The following is a 24,446-nucleotide window of genomic DNA, read 5'->3' on the forward strand; positions in this document are numbered from 1 at the left end:
ATATAAATAGACCACGGTAGGAAAAGTAGGGTAGATACCACTGCCACCAGCCAAATCTTAAAGAAAGGGGAACGAAATAATGTTCTATGAGAAACAGACAAAAAGGGATAACTATTAACCCTTTCCAGAACTCTATGTAAGATAGTTTGTACTGGGTCTGTGAATTTATAAAGACTAATAAAGTCAATGGCAACTTTACATGTTCTGGGAGACAGTAGTCAGTCCCAGAAAATGGAGTTTAAAGTGATAAGTCTGAAAAAGACAACCCTGTCTCACTGCACTAAAGGTGCTGTGTAGCACACAGTAAAAAGATGCTGTCTATGGGGTAGGTGAAGCTCCACAGTCTGTGAACACAAACATGTTAAACACACACAGCAAAACACATGTAAGAGTGGGAAAAAAGGCTCACACTCTTACCAGGTGAAAAAAATAAATCCAAGAAATCCAGCAAAGCTGCTGAGGGACTCAGTAGGTAAGGCAAATTATCCATTCTTCAGAATTCTCCCTAACATGGGTATGAGCCCTCTGTGCGTCTACACAATGGTGGTCATTACGAGGTTGGAGGTAGCCGTGGCGCTATTAGCGCCATGGCTACTCCCTTACCGCATACCGGGTCCAGGTTCCCTGAATGGGGAATTACCGGACCATTCCAACCTTGGAGGACCCAGTATTTCCCCATTCAGGGAACCCATCCCCATTCCCATTCAAACCCCCATAGGACTCAATAGGAATGGGCACCATGCTAACAACTGGCCCGTTAATAACAGGCCCGTTGTTAGCATGCTGGTCCTTTAGCGGCTCCCACTAAGGGTGCATGGTAAAACCAGCCGCCCTTAGCGGGACCCGCTAAAGGACCTCGAAATGCGGCGGTAAGGGGTTAAAGGCACTGGCACCTTTACCGGTGCCGTTAACCCCTTACTTCCAACCTCATAATGACCCCCAATATAGCACACAATACTTCATTTTAGACAGCAAGTAATGAAATAACTTTATTTATTTAGGCCTTTGTAATGCACTGAAAAATGAAACTAGCCTGTAGTAATATTACACAAAACTCTATACTGTAAATATATACAATCACCGGTAGGTTCACTTAATAGACATCAGCAAATAACGTGTCAGGCAATGCAGGTAAGTACTGTAGATGCAATAAAATGATGGGAACCAGTCACACATTCAGTATCCTAACTTTACAAGTCCAAACCCAAAGATCAATGGGCCTTGTGCCCAAAAGTCTCAAGTTCCAACAGAAATGTACCTAAAGATTTTTATTTAATGTGCTTAGTTCACAAGGAACTTTTCATATTAGAAAATAATATATATTTATTAAATACAATAATCATACAATGATAGAAGGAAAACAAGAGAATTAAAAAGACAATACCATCCTTAGTTGTTTTCACCATCAATTTTCTACAGTTATCCAGACACAATATAATGCCACGATAAAAGATGTTAAGCCTGAATTTAAACAATACCACCAAAAATCTTTGCTCGTAATTTACTCAGAAGTACATGCAATCCTTCCCAAGTTTGTCATATATAGAGGCACCAATTTTATACAGTTAGTCATAACGTGAAGTGGTGTTTCTAAGTTGTGACCGAGTTTACAGATTCTGCAGAATCTATCTGCGAAAGGGCAGCCCAGTCGCACACCAATAATGGATAAAATGCGCAATTGGTTAGTACAAAATCTCAATATTAGATGCCTCACTTTAGGATTAAGCATTGCATTAAGTATTTTTGGGGTGAGAGATATAAATAGGTCATGCATCCTAGATTTGAATATGATGCAAGGCTCTCTAAATGGGAAATATTTGCGTTCCAGACCCACAATAATAGCTTTCTATTGAAACATCATTTAAGTTTATCAAAATGTAAAACCTCATCCTTACCACAATCTTTGGGAGACCTGTTATTTTGCTCAAAAAACGCCATAGTAGCCTTCAAGATGCATAGTACAGGGCATGAGGGGAAATAACATGATTTAAGATATAATTCCCCGTGTTGGTTCAATGCAATACCCTTAAGGGAGGTCAAGTCCAGTTCTAATCGTAATATCGCCATGGGTACTGATTACAGGAGATTGAAAATTTGCTTCCGAAACCTACCCTCAATAGCATTTAACCAGTCAGAATCAATGATGGTTAATGCCTATTAGCCATATAATATGGCAAGGCAAAAGCATTGTGTGTTAAACTTTCTGATGCCTGCCCAGCTAACCTGCTGATCGTCTGGCAAAATTGAAAAACAAAGCAAACAGCTGGCACACCCTCTTTATTTAGCAGAACATATTTCAACAGAAAGAACCCGCACAGTGAAGTTTCAACCTAAGATATATATAACTAGATACATATTCCAAATTCTGTTGGTCTAATGTAAAAGGACATTTGTAGACATTATGGTGAGAATATAACATAATCTTTGATTTTTGCATAGTTTATTTCCAAAGCATTTTATTTGCATATATACCCAATATTCTAAGCAAATTGAGCATAAAAGTATAAGTGTGGTAAAAAATAACCAAATCATCAGTGTAAATAAGTGATGAAAGCTGGGTAGTACCCAATCTGGGCGAACAATGAGAAGCTGAATGCAACCTTCGAGCCAACAGGCAACCCTCCTTTCCTCCTGGTATCAATCCAATCTGTACAATGGCCAGTGCTGTCAGGCTTAATCTGGACCTGTGTGTCATGGTTTAATACCCTGAGACTATGAAGGAGGTACAGCGGACAGCCCATTGTTCAAATTTTAGCGCAGAGTCTTGAGCGGTTAACCTTATCAAAGGCTGCACACTACAGAGATATAAACAAGTGCCATCCCTGACTATAGCTCTCCTTATTAACATGTCGATCAATCGCAGATTATATATTGTGAAACAGCCCTGCTTAAATCCAGCCTGGAAGTTGTGAGCAGTGTCTAGCCATTGTTGAAGGGCACGCAGGACAAAGGAAGTGAAGATCGTCCCAGATACATCTAGCATAGAAAGAAGGCGATAATTAGTCGGTAGAGATCACAACCCTCTTTTGGAAACTGGGATTAGGACAGCCTTGCACCAATATTGAAGGCTAGAGCGAGACTGATTGACCTTTATAAAGAGTACCTCAAGAATGGAACCCCACATTTCTGGGTCTTTCTTCAAAACAACATTGGCAAAGTCATTAGGTCTGGGGGCCCTAGAGCCCTTCAGATTAGTTATACCAAAGAGAAGGTCCTCGCTACCCATCTCAGAGACCAGATCGCACTGTCAGCATATATCTTATTAGTTTGCTCATCTCCAGCTGTAAAAGTAGAACGTATATGGTTAGACCAGCAAGAACAGCTAATCGGGTTTACCAGATGCTCAGCTTTCTTATTCCTAGCCACACAACAGGCTTGCCATGTAGAACGACTAGTATCTCAACATTCAAAACATACCTTGTCACATAGTGTACCCAATTTCTATGTTTGAATTCAATCTTTTGAATGGCCAATGTAGAAATGACCATGATGGGCTCTTTCAATTAAATCTCCCGTATTTCTTTTGGCATCCCGGATACTTATCGTAATATTTCCAAATTGCATTTTTCAATGCTATCTGATAAGTAGCGGGTATAGAGCCAAATGTAGCAGAGTGTATAAAATCAATTTCATTAAAATTTTTATTTTAAAATCTTACTTTGTTTTGGTTGCGAGCACAACCTTTAAAATATAATAATTTACATAACAAACATTGCTTTTGATCACTGGAATAAATATTTTGACAGTAAGTGCAAGATAAACATATCAGAGAGATATACAAGAGATACACACTCATAGAACAACACCAATAAATAATTCTTCAGCAAGTTTTAAGATACAAGGATTACAGCACTCTAAAACAATAAATATTAGTCTTCATCAGATTTTTTGATGGCTATATAAAACCAATTTTCAATTTCATCTATAGGGATATCTAATAATTTAGTCGGGGTATACATTCTGCAAGGAGCAACAGGTTTCTCAGAGATGTTTATGTCTGTAGCTTCAATTTTAAGCAAGGATTTCATCTTAACGTGATGAGTGATGGTCAAGGACAGTCTGGCATGGTTGCTCCAATCGATAGCGCTAACAGAGTGCACTCATATTTCGTTCAGTTATGGTTCAGAAGTAAACCAATAATATAAAATGGTATTAGTCCCATTTGACCAGGTGGAGTTCCCTGGAATATCACACATAGTCCTGCCATTCAATATATAGAGTCATAACACAGTCTTGACAAAATCCCAGCAAGTGCAAACTATGGGAATTAGAACAAGAATGAGGTAATAAACATTTGGCCACCGCATTAGGGTAAGAGGGGATACTCTCATTATCTATACACCTATAAAAGTCCCCCCCCCTCATTAGAATCCAACTACAAGCATTAGACTCATACCAATCAATCAACACTTTTGAAACGGTATAAAAGATGGTTCCGGTGTATAAAGCACCAGAGGATCATAGCTGTTAGTAAGAGGCAAACTCTTTAAACTCTTTAAAATCTGCAAGGATCTGGCCAATCCTGCTGCAGTCCCTTCCTCTCCTGTCCCCTGCCAGGCCCTCTCCACGGCCCTGGCTTCTCATTTCAACTCTAAAACTCTGGACATCCTGTCCTCTCTCTCTTCCTCTCCCCCTCGTCCCTCTACTCCCTGCTCTTCCTCTGGCCCTTCTTCAGCCACCTCTCCCCCCTTCTTTCCTACCTTTCCCCTGTTCTTCTCAGACAAGGTTTCTAGACAAGTCTGATCTATGAAAGTCTCGTCAAAACAGGTTCACCCCTGTTCCTCCAAAATCATTAAGGACCACATTGATACTCTGGCTCCTGCTCTGGCTGATTTCTGCAACCACTCCTTCACCATTGGAGTCTTCCCCTCCCCTTGAAGCACTCCCTTGTGCACCCTCTTCTTAAGAAACCCTCTGCCGACCCTTCCTTCCCGGCTACCTATCGTCCAATCTCCATCACTCCTTTCCTGGGCAAACTCGTGGAAAAGCTGGCCATCTCCCAGCTTAACCTTCACACTGAATCTGTTGGTTCTCTCCATGCCCATCAGTCTGGCTTCAGAGCTGCCAGAAGCACAGAAACTGCTCTCCTGAACATCTGTGAAGACCTGCTCTCCAACCTTGATTCCAACACTCCCTGTGTCTTCATCTTACTTGATTTCTCTTCTGCCTTTGACATGGTCAACCATGCCATCCTGCTCAATCGCCTCTGTGATAACCTGGGTATCACCGATCAGGCCCTGGATTGGCTGACTTCTTCCTCTCTGATCGACGCTCCCAGGTCCAACTTGGGTCCTTCCTCTCCTCTATCTCTGTCTCTACTTGTGGTGTTCCCCAGGGGTCTAACCTCTCTCCCTGGCTGTTCAACCAATACCCGGTACTTCTTGCTCACTGCATTGCCACTCTCTGCCCCAACTTTCAGTGCTATGCAGATGACACTCAACTCATTTTCGGGTTCTCTTCCGCCACCTCTTCTCCTTCTCTCATCTCTGACTGTCTGTCCACCATCCAGGAGTGGTGTGCTGCCAATGATCTCTGTCTTAATGCCAGTAAGACCGAGATTCTTCTCATCGTCACACCTGCTCCCTCCTTTCCTGTCACTCTCTGGCCGGCCTCTCTTGGCCCTCTTCCTGCTCCCACCTGTGAGACTAAAAACCTCAGGGTCATCTTCAACTCCACACTTTCCTTCTCTCCTCACATCTCTGACGTCTCTAAGAGGTCACACTACCAGCTGCACCTCCTCAGAGATATTCTTCCGTTCCTCTCCTTCCCCTATAAGCTCACTGTCTTCCTCTCGGCTGGACTACTGCAACAGACTCTTTCTAAATCTGCCTACCTCTACTCTCCGTCCCCTGCAACTCATCCAAAACAGGACTGCAAGACTTGTCTTTGGCCTCAAGCCCCGGGATCGTATCTCTCCCGGACTGAAATCTCTGCACTGGCTCCCAGTGGCAGTGAGGATTCAGTTCAAAACCCTCTGCATTGTCCACAAGGTCTTCTGGGGCCTGGGACCTCAATACCTTCAACTCTCTCTTCCTAAATATCTTCCCTCTTGAGCCCTTCGCTCATCCGCCTCCAACTCACTCAGGGTAAGTCGCTTCTCCAAGTGACGAGTTGGTGGTAGATCTCTTTCTTCTGCTCGTGCCTGCCTTTGAAACAGCCTCCCTGCCTCTCTGAAACTTGAGGAGAACCATCTCCGGTTCCGGAAGCACCTCAAGACCTTCCACTTTGCTTCCACTTTCTCTCCTCTCCCTTGCTAATCTCCTGGCTGATTCTGAAACAGCACTCATTACCTGACTGCCCTCTGATCTCGGGCCCAGGTCCCCTCCCCACCATTTGCATACCTGCACTGACCCCCTAGCAGCCCTTGCACCTGGGGACTGTTCTGTATCCCTACAGTCCCTACTAGCACTTGACCCCTGATGTCTGCTCTTACCCTGCACTTGCCACCAGCTGGCCGCACTTTTACTTATTGTCTTTATTTATTCTACTGTTATCTTATGTACCGCACTGCCCCCTCCCCTTTCCTCCGCACTTTTCCCCTTCCGCCCTCCCCTGCACTTGCGCAATCCCAATGTCACTTGGCCTAGTAGGATTGTTGTCTGTCTTCCCTCTGTTTCCCCTCCCTTGCCTCATCGCGTCGTGAAACACTTGCGTATAGGTGAGTTATGAATGCCATATCATATCATATCATACGGCTAGAGGGAACAAGCTGGAGCTCAAACTCAATTGCCATTACAAAGTCACATTCAGGGCCAATTTGTTTTGCTTTCCAAACGTTCTTAATGCCAATTACTAAGTCCCCCTGTGCCTTCCTATGTGTCCTTTTTAGCATGAGATTGGAATACAATTTAACCATCGACAAAAAAAGGAGCAGTTAACCATGTTTCTTGTAACATAAAGATGTCCTTTGTTAACTCTCTCTCTCAGAGAGAGAGATGGTTTTGTCACATTAAATGTGGATGGCCTCGAGTATTCCAGGATATCATTTTGAGGACTCAAACATTGGGGGCTGGTTTGAAAGGAAGAAAACTTAATAACCATTCCCAGCCACGTGCGTTGTCCCAAATTCCCACACTCGGAGCAGCAGACACTTCCTTTACAGCCGGGGAAACCAAAGCTGTCTCAGGAGAACACCCACAAGACCTAGTTGAAATACTATAAGAACCATCAAGTTCATAACCCAAATTCTGTATAACAAGACTTTGTGATCAAATAAGTGTGCAAATATCCTCTCTGCAACAATGTATACTAGATACCATGTAATCGTCCCCTGAGGAGAGTGGCTTAACAACATTGAAATCTTCTAATGTAGGAACCCTAAGGGGAAGAATCTGATGGACTAGATGCAGTAAATCAGAACGGTTAATCCATTCTAATATCGTTGTGGATTTACATGCTATGGCAAAGTGCTTGGGATGTAATACAGTTTTGTTCTTAAGAATTCTACAGGTAGCAGGATTTGACAAAGCCTGTGGGCTCTCCTCCTCCTTGGCTGAGATTAGGGAATCGACAGAAAGAGTATCTTCCTGAGGTCCCGTAATGGGTGGATTAGCCATGAGTACCATTTTAGCACTATTTGCATTGTCAATTTGTGCATTCTCTGTAGTCTGTCGATTCACCAGAACATCGTCTTTATTCAGCCAACTAGTCAGAGTTCCTTTCGTCTTTTGGGATAAGATTGACCATCACTTCTTGCGCTTTCTTCATTTCTTCTAGATCTTATCCACTTCAGAGAACCCTGTCGACTTGAGAGGATTAGGAGGAGGCAACAGTTTAACCCTCTTGGCATTATCTTCCCTGATGCGTCTTCATTTTGCTATTCGTCGCTGTTTACCAGTAAAGAAGATGGTAGAGCTATCAATCGTTACATTCCCATCCTCGATTTGGGCCTTAATCTCAACTGTAAATTGAATAGCATGCACAGTGTTACCGGGCTTGGGAGAATCTAACGCGGAAGCTGGATGAGCTGGTAAAGGAGCTAAGTGCGGCCACATCCCTAAGCCTTTTTACAGCTGCATCATTGCTTCTACCTGTCCCTTTTGTACTTCATGGATCCGGTCACAAAATTTCAGCAGCATCTTAACAGTGAATTGTAAGGTAGATTTGCTAGAAAGTAGACCAGCTGTAGAAGCATGACTCAAATTAGCACCTTCTGAGAGGACAGAGTTTGGATATAAATCCGGGGAGTCAGATAAACGTTCTGTTAGCGTCTCGCCAGAATGTATCACTTCTGCCTCAGCAACCTCATTTTGTATAGGCCGTTTGTCATTCAGGGAATTTCACGTGCAAGTTGCTGAGTTGTGTAGTGAATAACAGAGATCAAGTAAAGAGTTATTATCTATTGTAAGTGAAAGCACTTTTACTCAACATTTGTCTCTGTTTGAAGGACCTTGCCCACTTGACTCAACTGGGGGCATGCACCTGTGCAACTGTATGTTTCATAGGAAAGAACAAAGAAATTTGCCATGCTCACTGTTTAGAGCTGTTGATGCTACGATTTGATCATCCAAGCCATCCTCAACAATAATAACAGAAACATTGTAGGTAGTATTAATTGCCTTTGAGGGTTTTTCCAGATTGCTATAAGGTTCCTTTCTCAGAAGATTATAAACTTTGTATTTATTTTTAAGGCAGTCTTACCCTGCATCTTCTCTTAGATAGGTAACAAATTTTACTTCACAGTTACTTCTAAGTCACAAGTAATCAACCAGAAGGACCAGCGGTAGAGAAGCGACTGATGTAAATGACAATATAATTCAACTACACTTACTTATTGAATAACTGTGATAATTGTAGCTGTAGCACGAAACACTAAATGCACAGCTACACACTGTGCAGGCTAAGTGTTTTTAAAGTCTAATGCTGACTCTGCCTCTGCAAGTGCTCCTCTGACTCTGACTCTGATTGTGCTCCTCCTCCACAGCATAGGCAGCAAAGAGAGACTAGGTACAGGTACAAACGATCCCACTGGTACCACTGAACACACAGCTACACACCACATGGGCTGCGCGAGGGCGATGTATTTTTTAAGTCTGATGCTGACTCTGCCTCAGACAGTGCTCCTCCTTCACAGCATAGGCAACAAAGAGAGACTCTGCACAGGATCCCACTGGTACCAGTGAACACACAGCTAAACTGCTACACTGGTAATTAGTTTCAAGCTAATTCAAAGTTCTCCAACAATTTACCAGAAGGTAAGTTAAATCTATTCTTTCTTCCAAACCCAAGGCTAACCCAGGGGCAGGATACCCAACCCAATTTTGACAACCAAAGGTGAGTGGAGGGGAGAAAGGAGACAAAGGGCCTTGTTCCCAATGTTATCATACGGAAGACAGGTGGGGTCAGGCACTCTGATGCTTACTTACCTCCCACACTCAGTTGCTGGGGGTCCTATCTTCAGCCCTTTTTTCTGGTGAGAGGTGCCCATGAGTTGCAGGTTCAAGGATTTCTTCGTCTGTCGATGGAGAAATGCAGAAACCACTGTTGCAGACCTCATCAGGACACTGCACAAGATGCATGACAACAACAACAGTTTACAGGTGACGTCAGGCATCCTTCCAGTCACTGTCACAGCATCTGCTCCAGTACAAGTTCCCTTGAAGGTAGGAAGGTGGAATATGGGGAGAAGGCGACTGTGGCACAAGCTGGTGAACCCTGCAGGTCTGGTTGCAAATGCAGAACGGCAACGGTTCTGGCGATGTAGCCCATGAGAGAGCTGGTTAGTCTACCGGGTAGTCCAGAGACACATGCAAAGGCTCTTGATGTCTTTATCCTCAAGAAAGAATTTAGACTGGTAGGTTCCACTAGTCCAAGGGCTGACGCACTGCTCAGGGTCTTCAGAGATCAGACAGAGGAACAGGGCTTCACTGGCCCAGACACTGGGGAAGATGCTGGGCCACTTCAGGAGACGGCTTCAGGTCTTCTGTGGGCTGCTCTTCTTCGAAGGATTCTTGACTCCAAAGATTATCTGAAGGAGTCCTACGTTTATCCAGATTTCAGAGATTAAAGCATGCCCAGGCTCACCAATGGTAAGGATCTGCACCATACAAACGCCATAAGTTGTCTAATCAGGGACAGCTACTAGTTTTAAATTGCCCCACACCTATACTTTCTGGCACCAAGGATGTGGACTAGGGCTAGACAGTCTCAGCCCCCTTCCTGGCACACACACACACACAAACTCACACAAGCCCACAAGCGCGCGCGCTACCTTTGTTAGCCATATGCAGTAAATGCGAATATGCACAGAAGAAATTTCCCCAGCTTGTTTTTAGGCACCATTACAAGTAACCAAAAATCCCATGTGTAAAAAGCTAGGGTGATACAAAACTATCCACATTGCACTGCATTGTAAAATGCTGGTGCAATACTAAAAAGTACAAGAATTTCAAAAGGGATCCAAAGTTTCCTAGTACTGATAGTCGGATGGACTGATCGGTTTCACCAGAACAATGAGCAAAAGGCAAAGGAAGTGAAGCTGAATGCTTTACTTCCCTTCAAAAAGTCAGGTCAAGAACAAAAACAAAGCATAAAGAATGGGGTTCAATAGAAAATTATGGAGGGTAAGTTGCAAAAAAAAAACTTTTTCCTAAAAACGAGTTTGGCAGTAATTTTCCAATTGTACAATGGAACTACTGTCAAACCCGTTTATCAGTATCATCACTTGGTCTCGGCGATTAACTGCTTGATTATTCTGAATACTCACAAGGCATAGTAGGGTGGCCCTCCCTTCCCCCTCTGTATCCTTTTGTAATTTAATTGTGCTGCTATCCCATGTTCCCTCCCTGCTGTCCTGTGGGCGCTTTGAAACAGAATGTATTTACTATACAAGCGCCTAACAAGCAAACAATAAATAAATAAATAAATAAATAAGTGGTGGTAAGGCCGATGTTAACCCACATGTCCATAAGACTCCATGAGGCGTATTTACATGAAGCAGTAATTCTGCTGCAGTAAATCTGCTGATTTTTGCTGGTAAAGTGGAGGATTTACCTCCCAGCTTTATGCTCTATGAAGAAGTGACTAGTAGCTATGGTACCACAGCCCTATGGATAATTAAAAAACTAGCAGTAACTTTGACATCATCCCCAAACGCATCTGACATGGCCCCAAACAGATTGAATCAATCATTATCTTCTACAAAGTGCCTGTATACTGTTTTTCACTGGGACCCACACAATGCCTCCCCTGTCATCTCATCTAATGGCCCCAAAGATTCAATACATCTTTCATTCGGTTCTCTATGTCCCTCGCGCATTCATGGATTAGTTCACTAACCTTCGGTTCTCCTTGTCCCTCGCGCATTCATGGATTAGTTCACTAACCTTCGGTTCTCCTTGTCCCTCGCGCATTCATGGATTAGTTCACTAACCTTCGGTTCTCCATGTCCCTCGCGCATTCATGGATTAGTTCACTAACCTTCGGTTCTCCATGTCCCTCGCGCATTCATGGATTAGTTCACTAACCTTCGGTTCTCCATGTCCCTCGCGCATTCATGGATTAGTTCACTAACCTTCGGTTCTCCATGTCCCTCGCGCAGTCATGCAGTAGATTTTTCAGTGAAATTTGAGGTGATACCCACCATCAAAAGGAAGAAGGGCTTAGAGCTTCTGATAGAGGCAGACCTTCCTGACGCAACATGACATTTCTGAATTCCTGACAAAAAGGAGCTTCAAGCATGACATATTTGGAACCCTAGAATGGCCAGGGCTGTAGCCCGAGGGATGGCTCAGAGGCAACGCGTTTGTCTTGTAAGCACAACACATAGCAGCACAGGTTCAAACTGCAGGCTTGCGCTCAGAAACCTTTCATAGTATTAAGCGCGTTATGAAAAAAAAAAAAATTGTAATTAAAGAACTGTTCCGCTTGTTAGACACCCATAGCCTTGATAGTGTGCTCAAACGCAGAACTTGAATGTTTTGTCGGCAGGAGGGATTTGTGGATTTGTAAGCAGGTTGAATATAAGGTTTTTGCGGTGGCAATAGCATACGTGGGGTGTTACTGATTTTTGTGATTGATTGTGTCCATATATAGGTATACGTTGATGTATTTTAAGAGCATGGTGACAGACCTGGCTGTTTAGTAAAAAGTGTCAGGGCCTAATACGCGGAAGCGTTTTATAATGGCAAACCCCACTGGAAAATGCTATGGGCCTCATTACGACCCTGGCGGAAATGGAAAAATGATGGCGGAAATGCAATACCGCCATCGAACACCGCTCGTTGCGATTATGACCCGTCACCGTAAAGTACGATGCCATTAGCGACACCGCAGTGAACGGCAACGCTAACTGCACCAAGTACGCGCACGCGCGCCTTGCAAAACCGGAATCACCGCCATGGCGCAACGGTACGCGAATTCTGACCCTAGCGGACATGTACTGAACGCCATCAAGCACGTCGTAAAGTACCATTCCGCCATGGCGAGAAATACGGCATCGTGAACCAACCGTAAATGGCCCACTGAGTGCCTGTACTCCACTCCCTGGCCACATTGCACAACTCCTGGCAGGCGCAATGTACTCACACTATGCAACCAGTGAAATCTACAATTCACCCATGCATGCCAACGTAGAAATGCATGCAGGGGCTCAAAGCGCCCCGTGAGTGGGCATCCATGTACGGCATGTCACCATAGCCGTACTGATGCAGCACAGGCATGTGAAGGTACAATACATCAAAATGAAAATCAAGAACACATGACACAAAACAACAGTAGTCCCCCATCGCTTGCCACCAGCGCAAGGCAACATCCAAAACAGCATCCTGAGGGGGATTGCACCAGCCCTGTACTCTTGCCAGTAAACAAACCAACCATCAGCAGAAGCATGTACCACACAAGTTGGCAGAGTGACTGAGCAGCCAGGCTCATCCCAAGAGGGGCCGATGGGAGCTGCAGGGCACAGATGGCATGAATACAGAAGCTATTCCAATGGACATGACCCCAGTCCCCCTCCAACAAACGCACGCAAACACAGTCACCTGTGACCAGCCACATTCTGAACATCCCATCATTCCACTAATCGACCTGGCTGACAGGCACCAGTCGGCCAAAAGCCAATCCCCCGCCCCTGAACAGCACATCATGTAAACAGTCACAATGGCAGCCCCTATCCGTGACCATACTGTGCTACGTAGGCAAACGCGGCCAGTACTGTACCACACAACTCAACTCAGAAGGCGGAACACAATGCAGATCATCTCGCAATACATACCGCCACAAATCGAAAATCGCCACATCACCTGCAAAGAATAACGCAACACGACAAATATCGGAATACAATTTAAATGCACATCCAAATGACAAAGGCCCCACAGCAATTTGCAAAATAACACCAAAACAACCATCATCACCGAGGGCTGCATCTGCAATAATTGACCAGCTTCCACTTGTGTGACGCCCTGTACCATCATGGCACACAGGGCCTACATCAACGTTCCAAAAGGCAACATGGAAGCGGCAAGAACCGCAGGTCCGTCCCATGAGGCAGGCACTAGTCGAGCTGAAAGGCCGAAATGTTGCACCTAGCCACCAGTACTGCGTAAGGGCATGTGGCCCATTGGCGATCGTCCCATAAGATCGAAATGGTGCTCCACTGATTCACCCGAAGCTGCAGGTGTCGAGAGTAAAAACCATCTGGAGGAGTGGCGTAGAGATGGTATCTGCAATAGGGCAGGAGATACCTGTCACCCAAAAGAAACACAAATTAACCGATTGCATTACGGGACTCATGATGCATTACAATCTTCATTCAACACACCAAATCCACACCCATATGCATGCTAGCCCACTCCAAAGGAATATACAGACCCCTAAATCAGTATCGATTCATAACGAAATCAATCGAGGTAAATACACCATTGGCAACGTCGGTTACTGTGCATGCGTCCGTCAAGATAGAACCCATGACATGGGATTAGTAACGTGCCTAGACACAAGTGTATGAAGGCGCGTCGAGACAGGGAGGATCCGACAAGGGCAGATAGACGTAAGTCCCACTATGGCAGCCTTGCATCACATAGCGCAGGGGAAGGGGAGTGATTCAAAAAACCCATGTACATGGCAGACCCTAAACGGAATCATCTGTCCATGCATCCATTCATCATTCCCTCATCCCGCAATGAAAACGCATGAATATTCACTCACATGATATGTGAAACTTCCATCGCGTCTGTGCGTAATGCAGTCTGCAAAAACCACTGTGCTCCTGGCCGGATCTGTAGTGTTGTGAAGCAAGATGGATTTGGGAACGTCCTGCCTTATCGTCCACTACGCTATTGCGCATCCCATTCAATTCATATCATTCATTGCTTGCTCGTTATGGGCCATGTCCCAAGGACATTCTACAATAGAACGTTACATTTCCAGCCAGACCTGTGGGCGTATCCTCGCCGCTACTTCAAAACCAAAAATGCTGGCCTTCGAATTCCTCACTTGCAACATTACGTCGAAAAGGCTTCTGTGAACGCTTGCATTCACAATTACATCAATGTAGTGCGGCTGTGTGTCATAATGCTAACTGGCTGCAATCACAAATGGGACGCCACGCCCGTCGGCGAAGTACGTTACTGTGCTGCATGAGGGTCGGCCATCGATCGAGCCCTACATACCACTGACTCTTCACAGGTATGTAAGCGGCTGCAATCATAGCATGTGTAACAATGGGAGCATAGCATGAAAATCAGTCAAAGTACATCACACTGCCATCGGGATTTGATACATGATTCCAATCCCAAGATGCCATGCGGCCAAATGCAGCCTTACGTGCGGGACGTGCTCGGCCAGAAGGGATTGCATCTGCCACAGATTCATTCAATCAGCACAGGTGGAGGCCATACAGGCCGACAGCACATATATAGCAGACCCAAACCCCTCCCACAACCACTCCCACTCCAAAATGCTACCGGCAGGACTAGCGATGTTGGGCCTGGGGGACCAGATAGCACTGCAAGTGCTACAACTACAAGAAGACGACGAACAACAACAGGTACAACAACCGGGCGCACAGGGGAGACGGAGGAGAAGGAGGAGGAGGAGGGCAAGGCAGGGTCAGCAAGGCCCACAAGCACTGCCACTACCACCACGCAGGCGGCCCGCAATCCCACGCCTCCGAGCCGATCCGTTCAACCTCACTGCTGAGCAGATCCACACCCTCTACCGTTTGGACCGGGACACCATAATCGCCATTGTGGACATGACACATGCTGACCTCGTGAGCATGATAGATAGCCCAACCGCCATCCCACCCCTACTGAAGGTGGTGTCTGCACTCCACTTCCTGGCCACAGGCACCTACCAGCACACAGTGGGACAGTTGCATGGCATTTCACAGCCACTGTTCTCACGGACACTCTTCCAAGTGCACGATGCCCTCCTGAAGCACGCCGACGACCACATCACACTACCACGCACGTACCAGGAGATTACCAACGCAAAAGTGGGATTCCATGCACTTGGCGGCATCCCGGGTTGCATTGGTGCCATCGACTGCACCCATGTTGAATTGGTTGTCCCACATGCCATGGAGGTCCAGTACCGCAACCGGAAACAATTTCATTCAATCAATGTGCAAATGGTGTGTGACTCCAACAAGATATTTACGCATTGTTGTGCCAGATTTCCAGGATCTACCCATGATTCTATGGTCCTGAACACAAGAATACCACGCTACATGGAGCGACACGCAGGGCACAGATCCTGGCTACTCGGTGAGTCTCATTCCATGCATGACATCGTGGCCCATTTGATGCGTCAATGACCTTGCAGGAGGGGGGGGGGGGGCTACTTGGCACTATCATTCCACTGACACCCTTTATTCGTCTCATACAGGTGATGCCGGGTATCCACTGAAGAGATGGCTCCTTACACCAATCCGGAACCCACAGAACGAGCATGAGGAGGACTACAACCATGCCCACTCACGTACCCGTGTGGTCATTGAACAGGCATTCGGCCTACTGAAGGCTCGTTTCCGCAGCCTCAGCAGGTCTGGCGGGGCACTCATGTACAGCCATGAGAAGGTTTCTAAGATGGTCATGGCATGTGTCATGCTGCACAACATGTGCATACGTAGGAATGTGCCCATGCCCCCTGACGCTGTACTGCATGCACCTGAAGATGATGATGATGATGAGGGTGGGGATGTGGAGGCACCTCAAGGAGTCCATGAGGCACAGGATGCACGTGCAATCCGACAGAGCATCATAGATGCATGCTTCTAGCAACCACGCATGGTGCCTATTACACGGAAAGGGGACCTGTGGCACTGTGTGTGTGTAGTACAGGCACATTGTGGACTGTACGCCTATGAAGGCCTCGTACGCAAATATCAATGTCCACACATGTCATTGGATGATAATGAGGTGCTGTATTGTTAATGTGATTTGATTTATACACCCTATGGACCCGCCACCCAGTGAAGCCCAACACACCCCCTCCACCCTACTACCTCCCCCCCCAACACCAGTGTCCAAATATGCATGCTGTCCGTGGTTGGACGCTATTGCAAGCCCCCTCTACGGGTATCAGGGGCACCCCTGCCCGTGGAGCGCAGGTTCCTGCCAGATCTGCGTTGGGGGCTGCCCTGGACGGAACTTGCCACGGATGATGTCTCTGCCTGCTCGCGTCCATGCATGTCTCTGAGGGTTTGTGAGAGCTCCGAGAGCACACGGCGCACAGCAGCAAGTTCAGCACAAACGTCTTTGGACGTCGCATGCAGTTCCCCCCTCAGGCTCTCGGTGCTTTTCTCCATTTGTGCTCTCAGGCTCTCGGTGCTTTTCTCCATTTGTGCTCTCAGGCTCTCGGTGCTTTTCTCCATTTGTGCTCTCAGGCTCTCGGTGCTTTTCTCCATTTGTGCTCTCAGGCTCTCGGTGCTTTTCTCCATTTGTGCTCTCAGGCTCTCGGTGCTTTTCTCCATTTGTGCTCTCAGGCTCTCGGTGCTTTTCTCCATTTGTGCTCTCAGGCTCTCGGTGCTTTTCTCCATTTCTCCCCTGAGGCTCTCACTACTTTTCTCTATTTGTTGCCCTGAGTGTCTCGGTGGATGTTTCCATGGCTGCCCTGGAACCCCCGCATTCATTTGCATGGTCCTTGAGTAGCGTGGACACTTCCTGCTGTTGCTCGATCAGCAGGTCGAGGGACTGTTGCCTCTGCTGGGCCATGGACATTTGCGGTGGTGTGACAGGGGGGCTGCTCAACACATGTTGCCTTGGCACAGGACTTGTGGGGGTTGGCCAGTCGTCGTCTTCAGGGTGCCCCTGCGTGGTTTCGTCATGGTGTAGGGGATGGAACATGCAGGGGGATTGGGAAAGGTCATGGATGGTACCTACGTCGCCAGCACTGTTTTCCGTGTCGGAGCATGCTGGCATGACAGCTGTGTCACCTATGGTGCTGCTACCACCAGAGGCAGTGCCATCAGATACGTTCTTTGGGGGGACCTGTGGTGCTGGGGTTGTGGACTTGCTGGCTGCTGGGGTGCCTGTTGCAGTCCCCTCCAGTGTGCTGCCACTTGATTCCTGCTGCTGCCGTGTCTTGATCCTTGCACCTGAGGTGGAGGCTCTTGGGACGTTGGTCCTGGCCCGCTTTGCAGGCGTGCTGGTAGGGGTGTCCTGCAGCTCGTCGTTGGTATCGGACCCTGTGGTGGAGTAAAGAGGGCCGAGCGTTAGTTATGGGTCTGTGGGATTTGGAATGGCAACGTATCAAATGCATTGGGGTGGTACATGAGGGTGATTTGGGACTGGGCCTTGGAGGTGGTCTCATTTTCGTGTGGATTGAGGATGCATTCATTTGGCTGCCTGCAGTTAGGGGGTGCATGCTGCACATGTAGGGGTTGTTTATGGCATCTTGATTAATTTGTTTATTCATTCTGACTTTTTGAGGGCGCTGTCAGGGCAAAGTATGTATTGCACTATGGGGTCACATGGTACTGCACATGTTCGTGCTTTGTGGATTTCGCATTGTTTCTCTTGGCCAACCTACCTGATTCTCCGGATGTCGGCACTCCTTTCTCCATCCCTCCGACTCCCTCTATGCTCTCCATTCCTTTGGTGGAGGCGCAGATATCCTCCCAGGGGGTCAACTTGATGGGCGACTCTGATCCCCCCCCGGTAGCTGTGGCGATGTTCCTGTTCGCAGAAAGTATGCTGCGTACGCGGATCCGCAGGTCGTCCCACCGCTTGCGACATTGCTGTGGCGTGCGGGGTGTTGTCCCCACCGCACTTACGCGCTGTGCCACCAGGGCCCATATGGCCTTCTTGTTGGCAAGGGCCGTCCTGGTCATTTGACTGGAGAAGACGACGGCGGCATTCTCCTGGAGGGTCTCGGTGAGCACGGTCAGTTCCTCTCGGGAGAAGTGGACCTGCCGCTTGCGATCACACGCTTTCTTGGCTACCTTTCCCATATTTATTTTTTTAACTGGGGTTGCTAACGGGTTGGGATGTGTGTCAGGGTCGGATTTTTAATGGTTGTGTTGGGAATCGGATTTTATAGTTGTGCGGCGTGCTGTTTCCCGTTCCGGCCACATGCTTTTACTTCCGTTTCCGTATATTTACGGTGCCCGTAATTTGCGGTGCCCGCTCGTTACGGTGACCGCTCATTACGGTGACCGCTAAGATGGGTGGCGGTATTGCACCTGGTGCAGCGTACGGCGGCGGTAAGGGCCGTTTTGGGGTCATTTCCGCCATCGCAGCCTTTCGGATTCCGCCATGGCGTAATGCTCGTGCCCGATGGGTCGTAATTAGCCGCACTTTGCTCCTTCGTGCAATGGCAGAAACGCTATTTACGCTGTTGCGGTCCGGTCAGTCACTTTCCGCCAGGGTCGTAATGAGGCCCTATGTGAATAAGGGCGCCTGTCTGCAGAACTCTTCCAAATGCTAACAGCATCAAAACAAACGTCCCCACATGAAGCCTTTGTGCCAATTAGAAAAAAAAGTCTTACTTTGAGAATAATCTTCCTATTCTATGAAATTCAGTACCACTTAGAGGTGACTAACTACCCAAAAATAACCACAGAATAAAATTGTATAGAATACTCCTGTACCTAGCTGAAAATAAATAAAATGTTATATACATGCACATTGTGTGATGTTTGCTGTCAGGGATGAGATATTTTCCATCAATTAATTGTTTGTCTGGTTTATTTTATAGATATTGATGAATGCGCGGAGAATCCAGAGGTCTGTGGACCTCACACCGTCTGCACCAACACACCAGGAAATTACAGCTGCAGTTGCCTGTCTGGGTTTATCTTTTCTGCTGGAGGGGAACCATTGAATGGCACAATCCACTGCACAGGTAATTGTTCCCTCTAGAAACCACATGAATTTCAGGACATTTTCTTACGGTGTTGCTCATAACATTATGGGTTTTGTTCAAGGTACGTCTATGATGCGTCTCTGATGTGTCACATGTGGGATATGGTTTATCCACCCCTAATTCTATTGAGATGCAATCCTCGGTCGCAATAGGTAGGTGTTTATCACCCCTTTTGACAAATGTTCAGTAGAATAGTATTTGTTTGAAGTTACTTAGCACAGCTCAGGGGGCACGTGTTTGTCTAGGAAACAAGACAGTGCCCAGGAGAAGGGGTTTGATCCCATTTAGCGGGTGCATTTGGAAGGGGTTTGTTCAAGCCTTTTTAAACCCACCATAACTTAACTGGTGTTTATTAAACATTCTCTAACACTCAAATAACAATAATATCAAACTATAATAATAAAATGATGATTCTTAAAAAATGGACACCACGTATGTAGTTGCTGCAGTCTTGAGAAATGTCTGTCTTGGGTTGATTAAGCCATGTATCAAATTGCACTGCCCTCTAAGAGACAGGAAATCTTCTGGTGCAAAGGCTTGCATTTGAGCTAATTTGTATGCCCACAATGCATTGCTGATGTGTCTCTGAACTGGAGGTGAACTTTCGACAATGATTATTAGGTGTCGTTGTGGCATATGTACCTTCGTACAAATGGAACATTCTATTAATATAATATGATAACAATGTTTCTGGTGTGATGTTTGCTGTCAGCTAGGAGATATTTTCCATTGCAATTTGCAGAAACAATCTTGGGTATATATCCCGTCTCCCTGCGCCACAGGTCTCTCAATTTCAGCAGAATTGCCCATCGCTACTTTAGAATACTGTAAAGGTATACCCACTCCTTAAGAGTAATAAGTCTTTATCATGTACTCTTGTGGTGTGTCAGACTCCTTGATAATAATGATATAATGTAGCTTTGGTTTTGTTGAACATTTTTATTTTGTCTAGATGACCACTATCAGATGCCCATATTTTGTAGAAATGGCCGTCTATGTTGACACGTGTTTCGGCCTTACAGAGCCTTTTTTTAAAACCAGGCTACTAATCCTATTAATTTCTAGGCTCAGTTATACGTATCCAATGTCGATAATGGGGTTTGTTCCTGTGATTCTTCTTGTTAAAGAAGTATCGAACAGCGCTGTTTACATTGGTTGGGTCTTCAATGTGTTGCAGATATTGATGAGTGTATGCTGAACTCTGAAATCTGTGGGCCTCACACTACCTGCACCAACACACCAGGAAGTCACAGGTGCAGGTGCCGGCCTGGATTTATCTTTTCTGCTGAAAGAGACCAAGTGAATGGCACAATCAGCTGTACAGGTAACTGTTACTTATTTATACTATAACAAATGAGATTTAGGTTATTTTCATTCAAGTGTTTATCAGGGTCTTATGCTTTCGTTTTTTTTTCATCACGACATGTCACATGGTGCTCATCCACTCGGAAAAGTGTATTGGTGGGATTAGTTTACCCACCCCTATTCTTCCTCATTCTCCAATATCCTGATTCTCCTCTCTTCAAAATATATTTGATTCTGTAATTCCTCAGTGTCAATTGAGAATCATGAAGTGCATAATGACAGCACACAGGCTAACCAAAACTCCTTCTGTGAGTGACGTATGGATACTAAATATGCTTTAGGTGTGACGGTACGTTGTATTCGGTGAGCTCTAGGAATTCCCAGGCATTAAAGCTTTGTGTAGTATGAGTTGTAGGAGAGGACACCCAGATAAACGCTACACAGTATTGGCCTACCGTAATGCCAGTGTGGTTGAAGAGTTCTGTAAGAAAATTTGAAGAAATAGCAATGAGTGTGAGAGATGGAGATGACAAGAACATAGAGGACACTTCCAGTCCAAAAATGGAAATTGAGGTTGAAAGAGTAAAAATAGAACAATTGATGGTCTCGGGGGAAAAGTACATTCTTATTCTGGTCAGATTCTTAAAGGTTACGTTCATAAAATTAGTCATAAAACTAGTCCAATCCCCCATGGAGAACATGAAGAATCAATGAAGAGAAGATAAAGAGGAATATATGGCTAGGTTTCGGGTAGAAATGAAAGGCAAATTGTGTAAACTAGCATTGTAGAAGCCATACAGACATCCATATGGTTCACCTCATAGTGACCGTACACATACCTTCAGGAAAAGTACGACTATGACTTAAGCTGATGGGACTAAATAGGTATATGGTAAGGGAAAGACTTTCATTACCAAACATAAGGGAATTCCTTATGTTACTAGGGAAGACAAAGGTATATGAAATGCTTGACACTATATCTGCATACTAGCCATTTACAACCTGAGCTAAGGAAGTTAGAAGTATTTGTAACTTCTGAGGGGGGCATATAAATGAGTCTCAAACCTATATGGACTCTTTTCGATATCATGATTGATTCAGGAGGAAAGATAAACTTTTTTTAGGTTTGGATTCCAAGGGCGTATAAACCTTTCAGGATATTTGTATATTTAGTGAGAATACAAAAGAACATGTTGAGAGACTGAGGTGATTATGCCAAATATTAGTGGCAAGTGTTCTCAAAAGTAGAATTGTAAGTTAAATAGACCCTCCATAGAGCATCTAGGCTATTTAATGAGGAAGATGCAGCAATTTGATGAGAGTACTCAGACATTATCCAGAGCCTAAGACCAAGTAGGAGTAAATGCCTCATTATGAGTACGTCGGTACAGGAACAAATCATCATAATGCAGTGGTAACTCCATCACCACTGCATTACTGCCACATTGCCGCACAGCTGTACTACAAATCCTCCACCTTACTGCCAGAAAATGGCAAAATCTGTGGAATTACCACCAGCGGTAACTCCGCCAAAATCTTTGTGGAGTCCTATGGACTACAAAAAATGGGGATGTACACTCCCTACAACCACAAGTGCTGCTAACAGTAATTTCATTTGGCAATTTTTCCGCAGATTTACCACCAAAATACCACCAAACTTGTAATGAGGCCCAATGTTTTTTCTATGACTGAACAAATATTATTCAAAGTTCACAACAAATGTTGCCATTAGAACCACACATTTACACATCCTTTGAAGAAACCATAGGAGTTTACATGGTTAACAATTTTGAGGAATACAATTTCTGTAAGACAATACCTAATTTCTGAGCAACATTCAATGGAGGTATGGCAACTGTAATAGTGACTCTTGCCATCTATGCTGGTATGGGTTTCAGTTCTCAAGTAGGTTAGATAGAATGGGTTGGAGAGGGATCTTAATTAATAGAGGATCAAAAAAGTAATCATCCCACATCTTGTGGCAGGTAACGGAATTACAAGAACACAGATTTGAGGGGATCTATGAGCCAGGTGTGGAAAAATGCTACAGCAAACTGTTTATCATGTTAGTTAGAACAGGTGTTTGTAGTTTGACAAAGTATCTTTCAGGAGCATGAGTAACAAAAGGATTCAGAAGTGGATGATGGGTTAAAGATGAAGCAAAGAGAGTGCTATGTGGAGCATCTTAGAGGAGATATATGTGTACGGTGCGATGCTCATGACAGGGCATAGGATAACACCACCAAAGGAGGAGAGCAGAACGTACTGAAATAGGGCAACAGGGTGAGCAGTGAGTGAAAAACAATGGTGTAGCTGTGATTTCTGGTGAACTGTAATGGACATGGAAATTTGAAGAGCAATTAGACTGTGTAACCTATATGTAATGAGTTCAAAGAAAAAAATATCAAGAATGACCAAATGCATTGTGGTAAAAGTAGTGTAAAGATATTTAAACAGATAAAGTAATTGAGTTGCTGGAACAAATATTACAAACAAGGTATACCCTGTTTAACTGGTAATGGGTGATGGAGGCTAATTAAGATTTGGAGAAATTGAAGACTATCCCAAGAGTTATGGCATTGTTAACAAGACAAGCCCTATATATCACCCCAATTGAACAGAACAGTAGACTCTTTAATTGTTCATCAAGAAAGCTTTTCATTTCACGTTTGTTGGTGTGCTTGAAAGGAGATAGTGAGGGAGGAGAAATTGACTCACAGATTCATGACGCAAACTGTGAAAGAGAATGTCCCATTTGAAGTGTTAAGGGGTCAAACGGAATATGCTAAATTGTGTTGGTCATGGATGAGTCTAAAAGTGTAGATGTTGACTTGAAGACAATTAAGAAATCTATTCTCAAGTAGGAATATTACAAGGACTTAGTTGACTAAAGTAAAAACGTCATTCAAAGACATTAACATAAATATATCTAAACAAACCCTCTGTGGTTGCAGCCTCATTTCTCATAGTCAAACAAATATCACTGAAGGCAATTATATAACATTGCATCAAGAAAAAAGACACATGAAATCCAATTGTATCAACCTGTTTCTTTATACTTCCGAATCATTTATCATAGTTGAATCTTATGCACTGAATGGTGTTCTAAGTCTTTTCTTTATGTCTAATGGCAGCATACAACGAAGACATTAAAAACATTTCATGCTAAGCCATTGGTAGCAGCCACAATAACTAGGGTTAACTAGGGCTCCAAAACCGCCCCTTCAGTCAGCAGAGGAATTAATCTTCTCTCCTCTGAATGGTTCCTAGTCATATTTTTATTCCTTTAGCAAAGCCAACTACAGATGCTTTAAGCAATCTATTGAAAAAATATCAGCACATAATTTGATGTCTTCCTCAGATAAAGGAAGTCCTAACATAGGTGTTAAAGTCCCTACTAATGCCGAAATTTCAGTTGCTTATTCCAGATCAAATGTTATCAACAATAGGTTCTTCACAGTCTGTTTTGTTTTTAAAACATATATTGTTTTGTACTGTGCCTAGAATCCTTGATTGGATGCTTTATCAGATCACAAAGGAAGATTGTGTGTATCCAAATGTACCTTGGGCTTAAGCTATTTCTTCATCACAGCACTAGGAGATCATTCTAGTGACTAATACAACAGTCTGTGAACACTTGATGAAGATGATGATAACTAAGTACACTTATTCTAACCATATCACATACGTATCTATGTATTTACTGAACATAATTCAAAATGTCAGTCCTCCATCTTTGCAGCAGGCTGTCACTGTTCCTCCTTTCAAACAGCCAGTGAGTTCACAACTGCAGTGTTTACAAACTATCGTGCAAACACCTACCGATGCTGCAG

At 44.8% G+C, this 24,446-nt stretch overlaps 1 protein-coding gene across 1 annotated transcript in view; it reads left to right on the forward strand.

Annotated features, from left to right (window-relative positions):
- Window positions 1-24,446, forward strand: part of LOC138447678 (adhesion G protein-coupled receptor E3-like) — a 1,605,711-nt gene that overhangs the window by 620,875 nt on the left and 960,390 nt on the right. Inside the window, exons 7-8 of the mRNA XM_069603942.1 lie at window positions 19,141-19,287; window positions 20,486-20,632. Coding sequence (XP_069460043.1) covers window positions 19,141-19,287; window positions 20,486-20,632 — 294 coding nt within the window. The remainder of the gene's footprint in view (window positions 1-19,140; window positions 19,288-20,485; window positions 20,633-24,446) is intronic.

This window comes from Ambystoma mexicanum, chromosome 3q, assembly GCF_040938575.1.
Source record: "Ambystoma mexicanum isolate Mex_15411 chromosome 3q, UKY_AmexF1_1, whole genome shotgun sequence".
NCBI lineage: Eukaryota > Metazoa > Chordata > Amphibia > Caudata > Ambystomatidae > Ambystoma > Ambystoma mexicanum.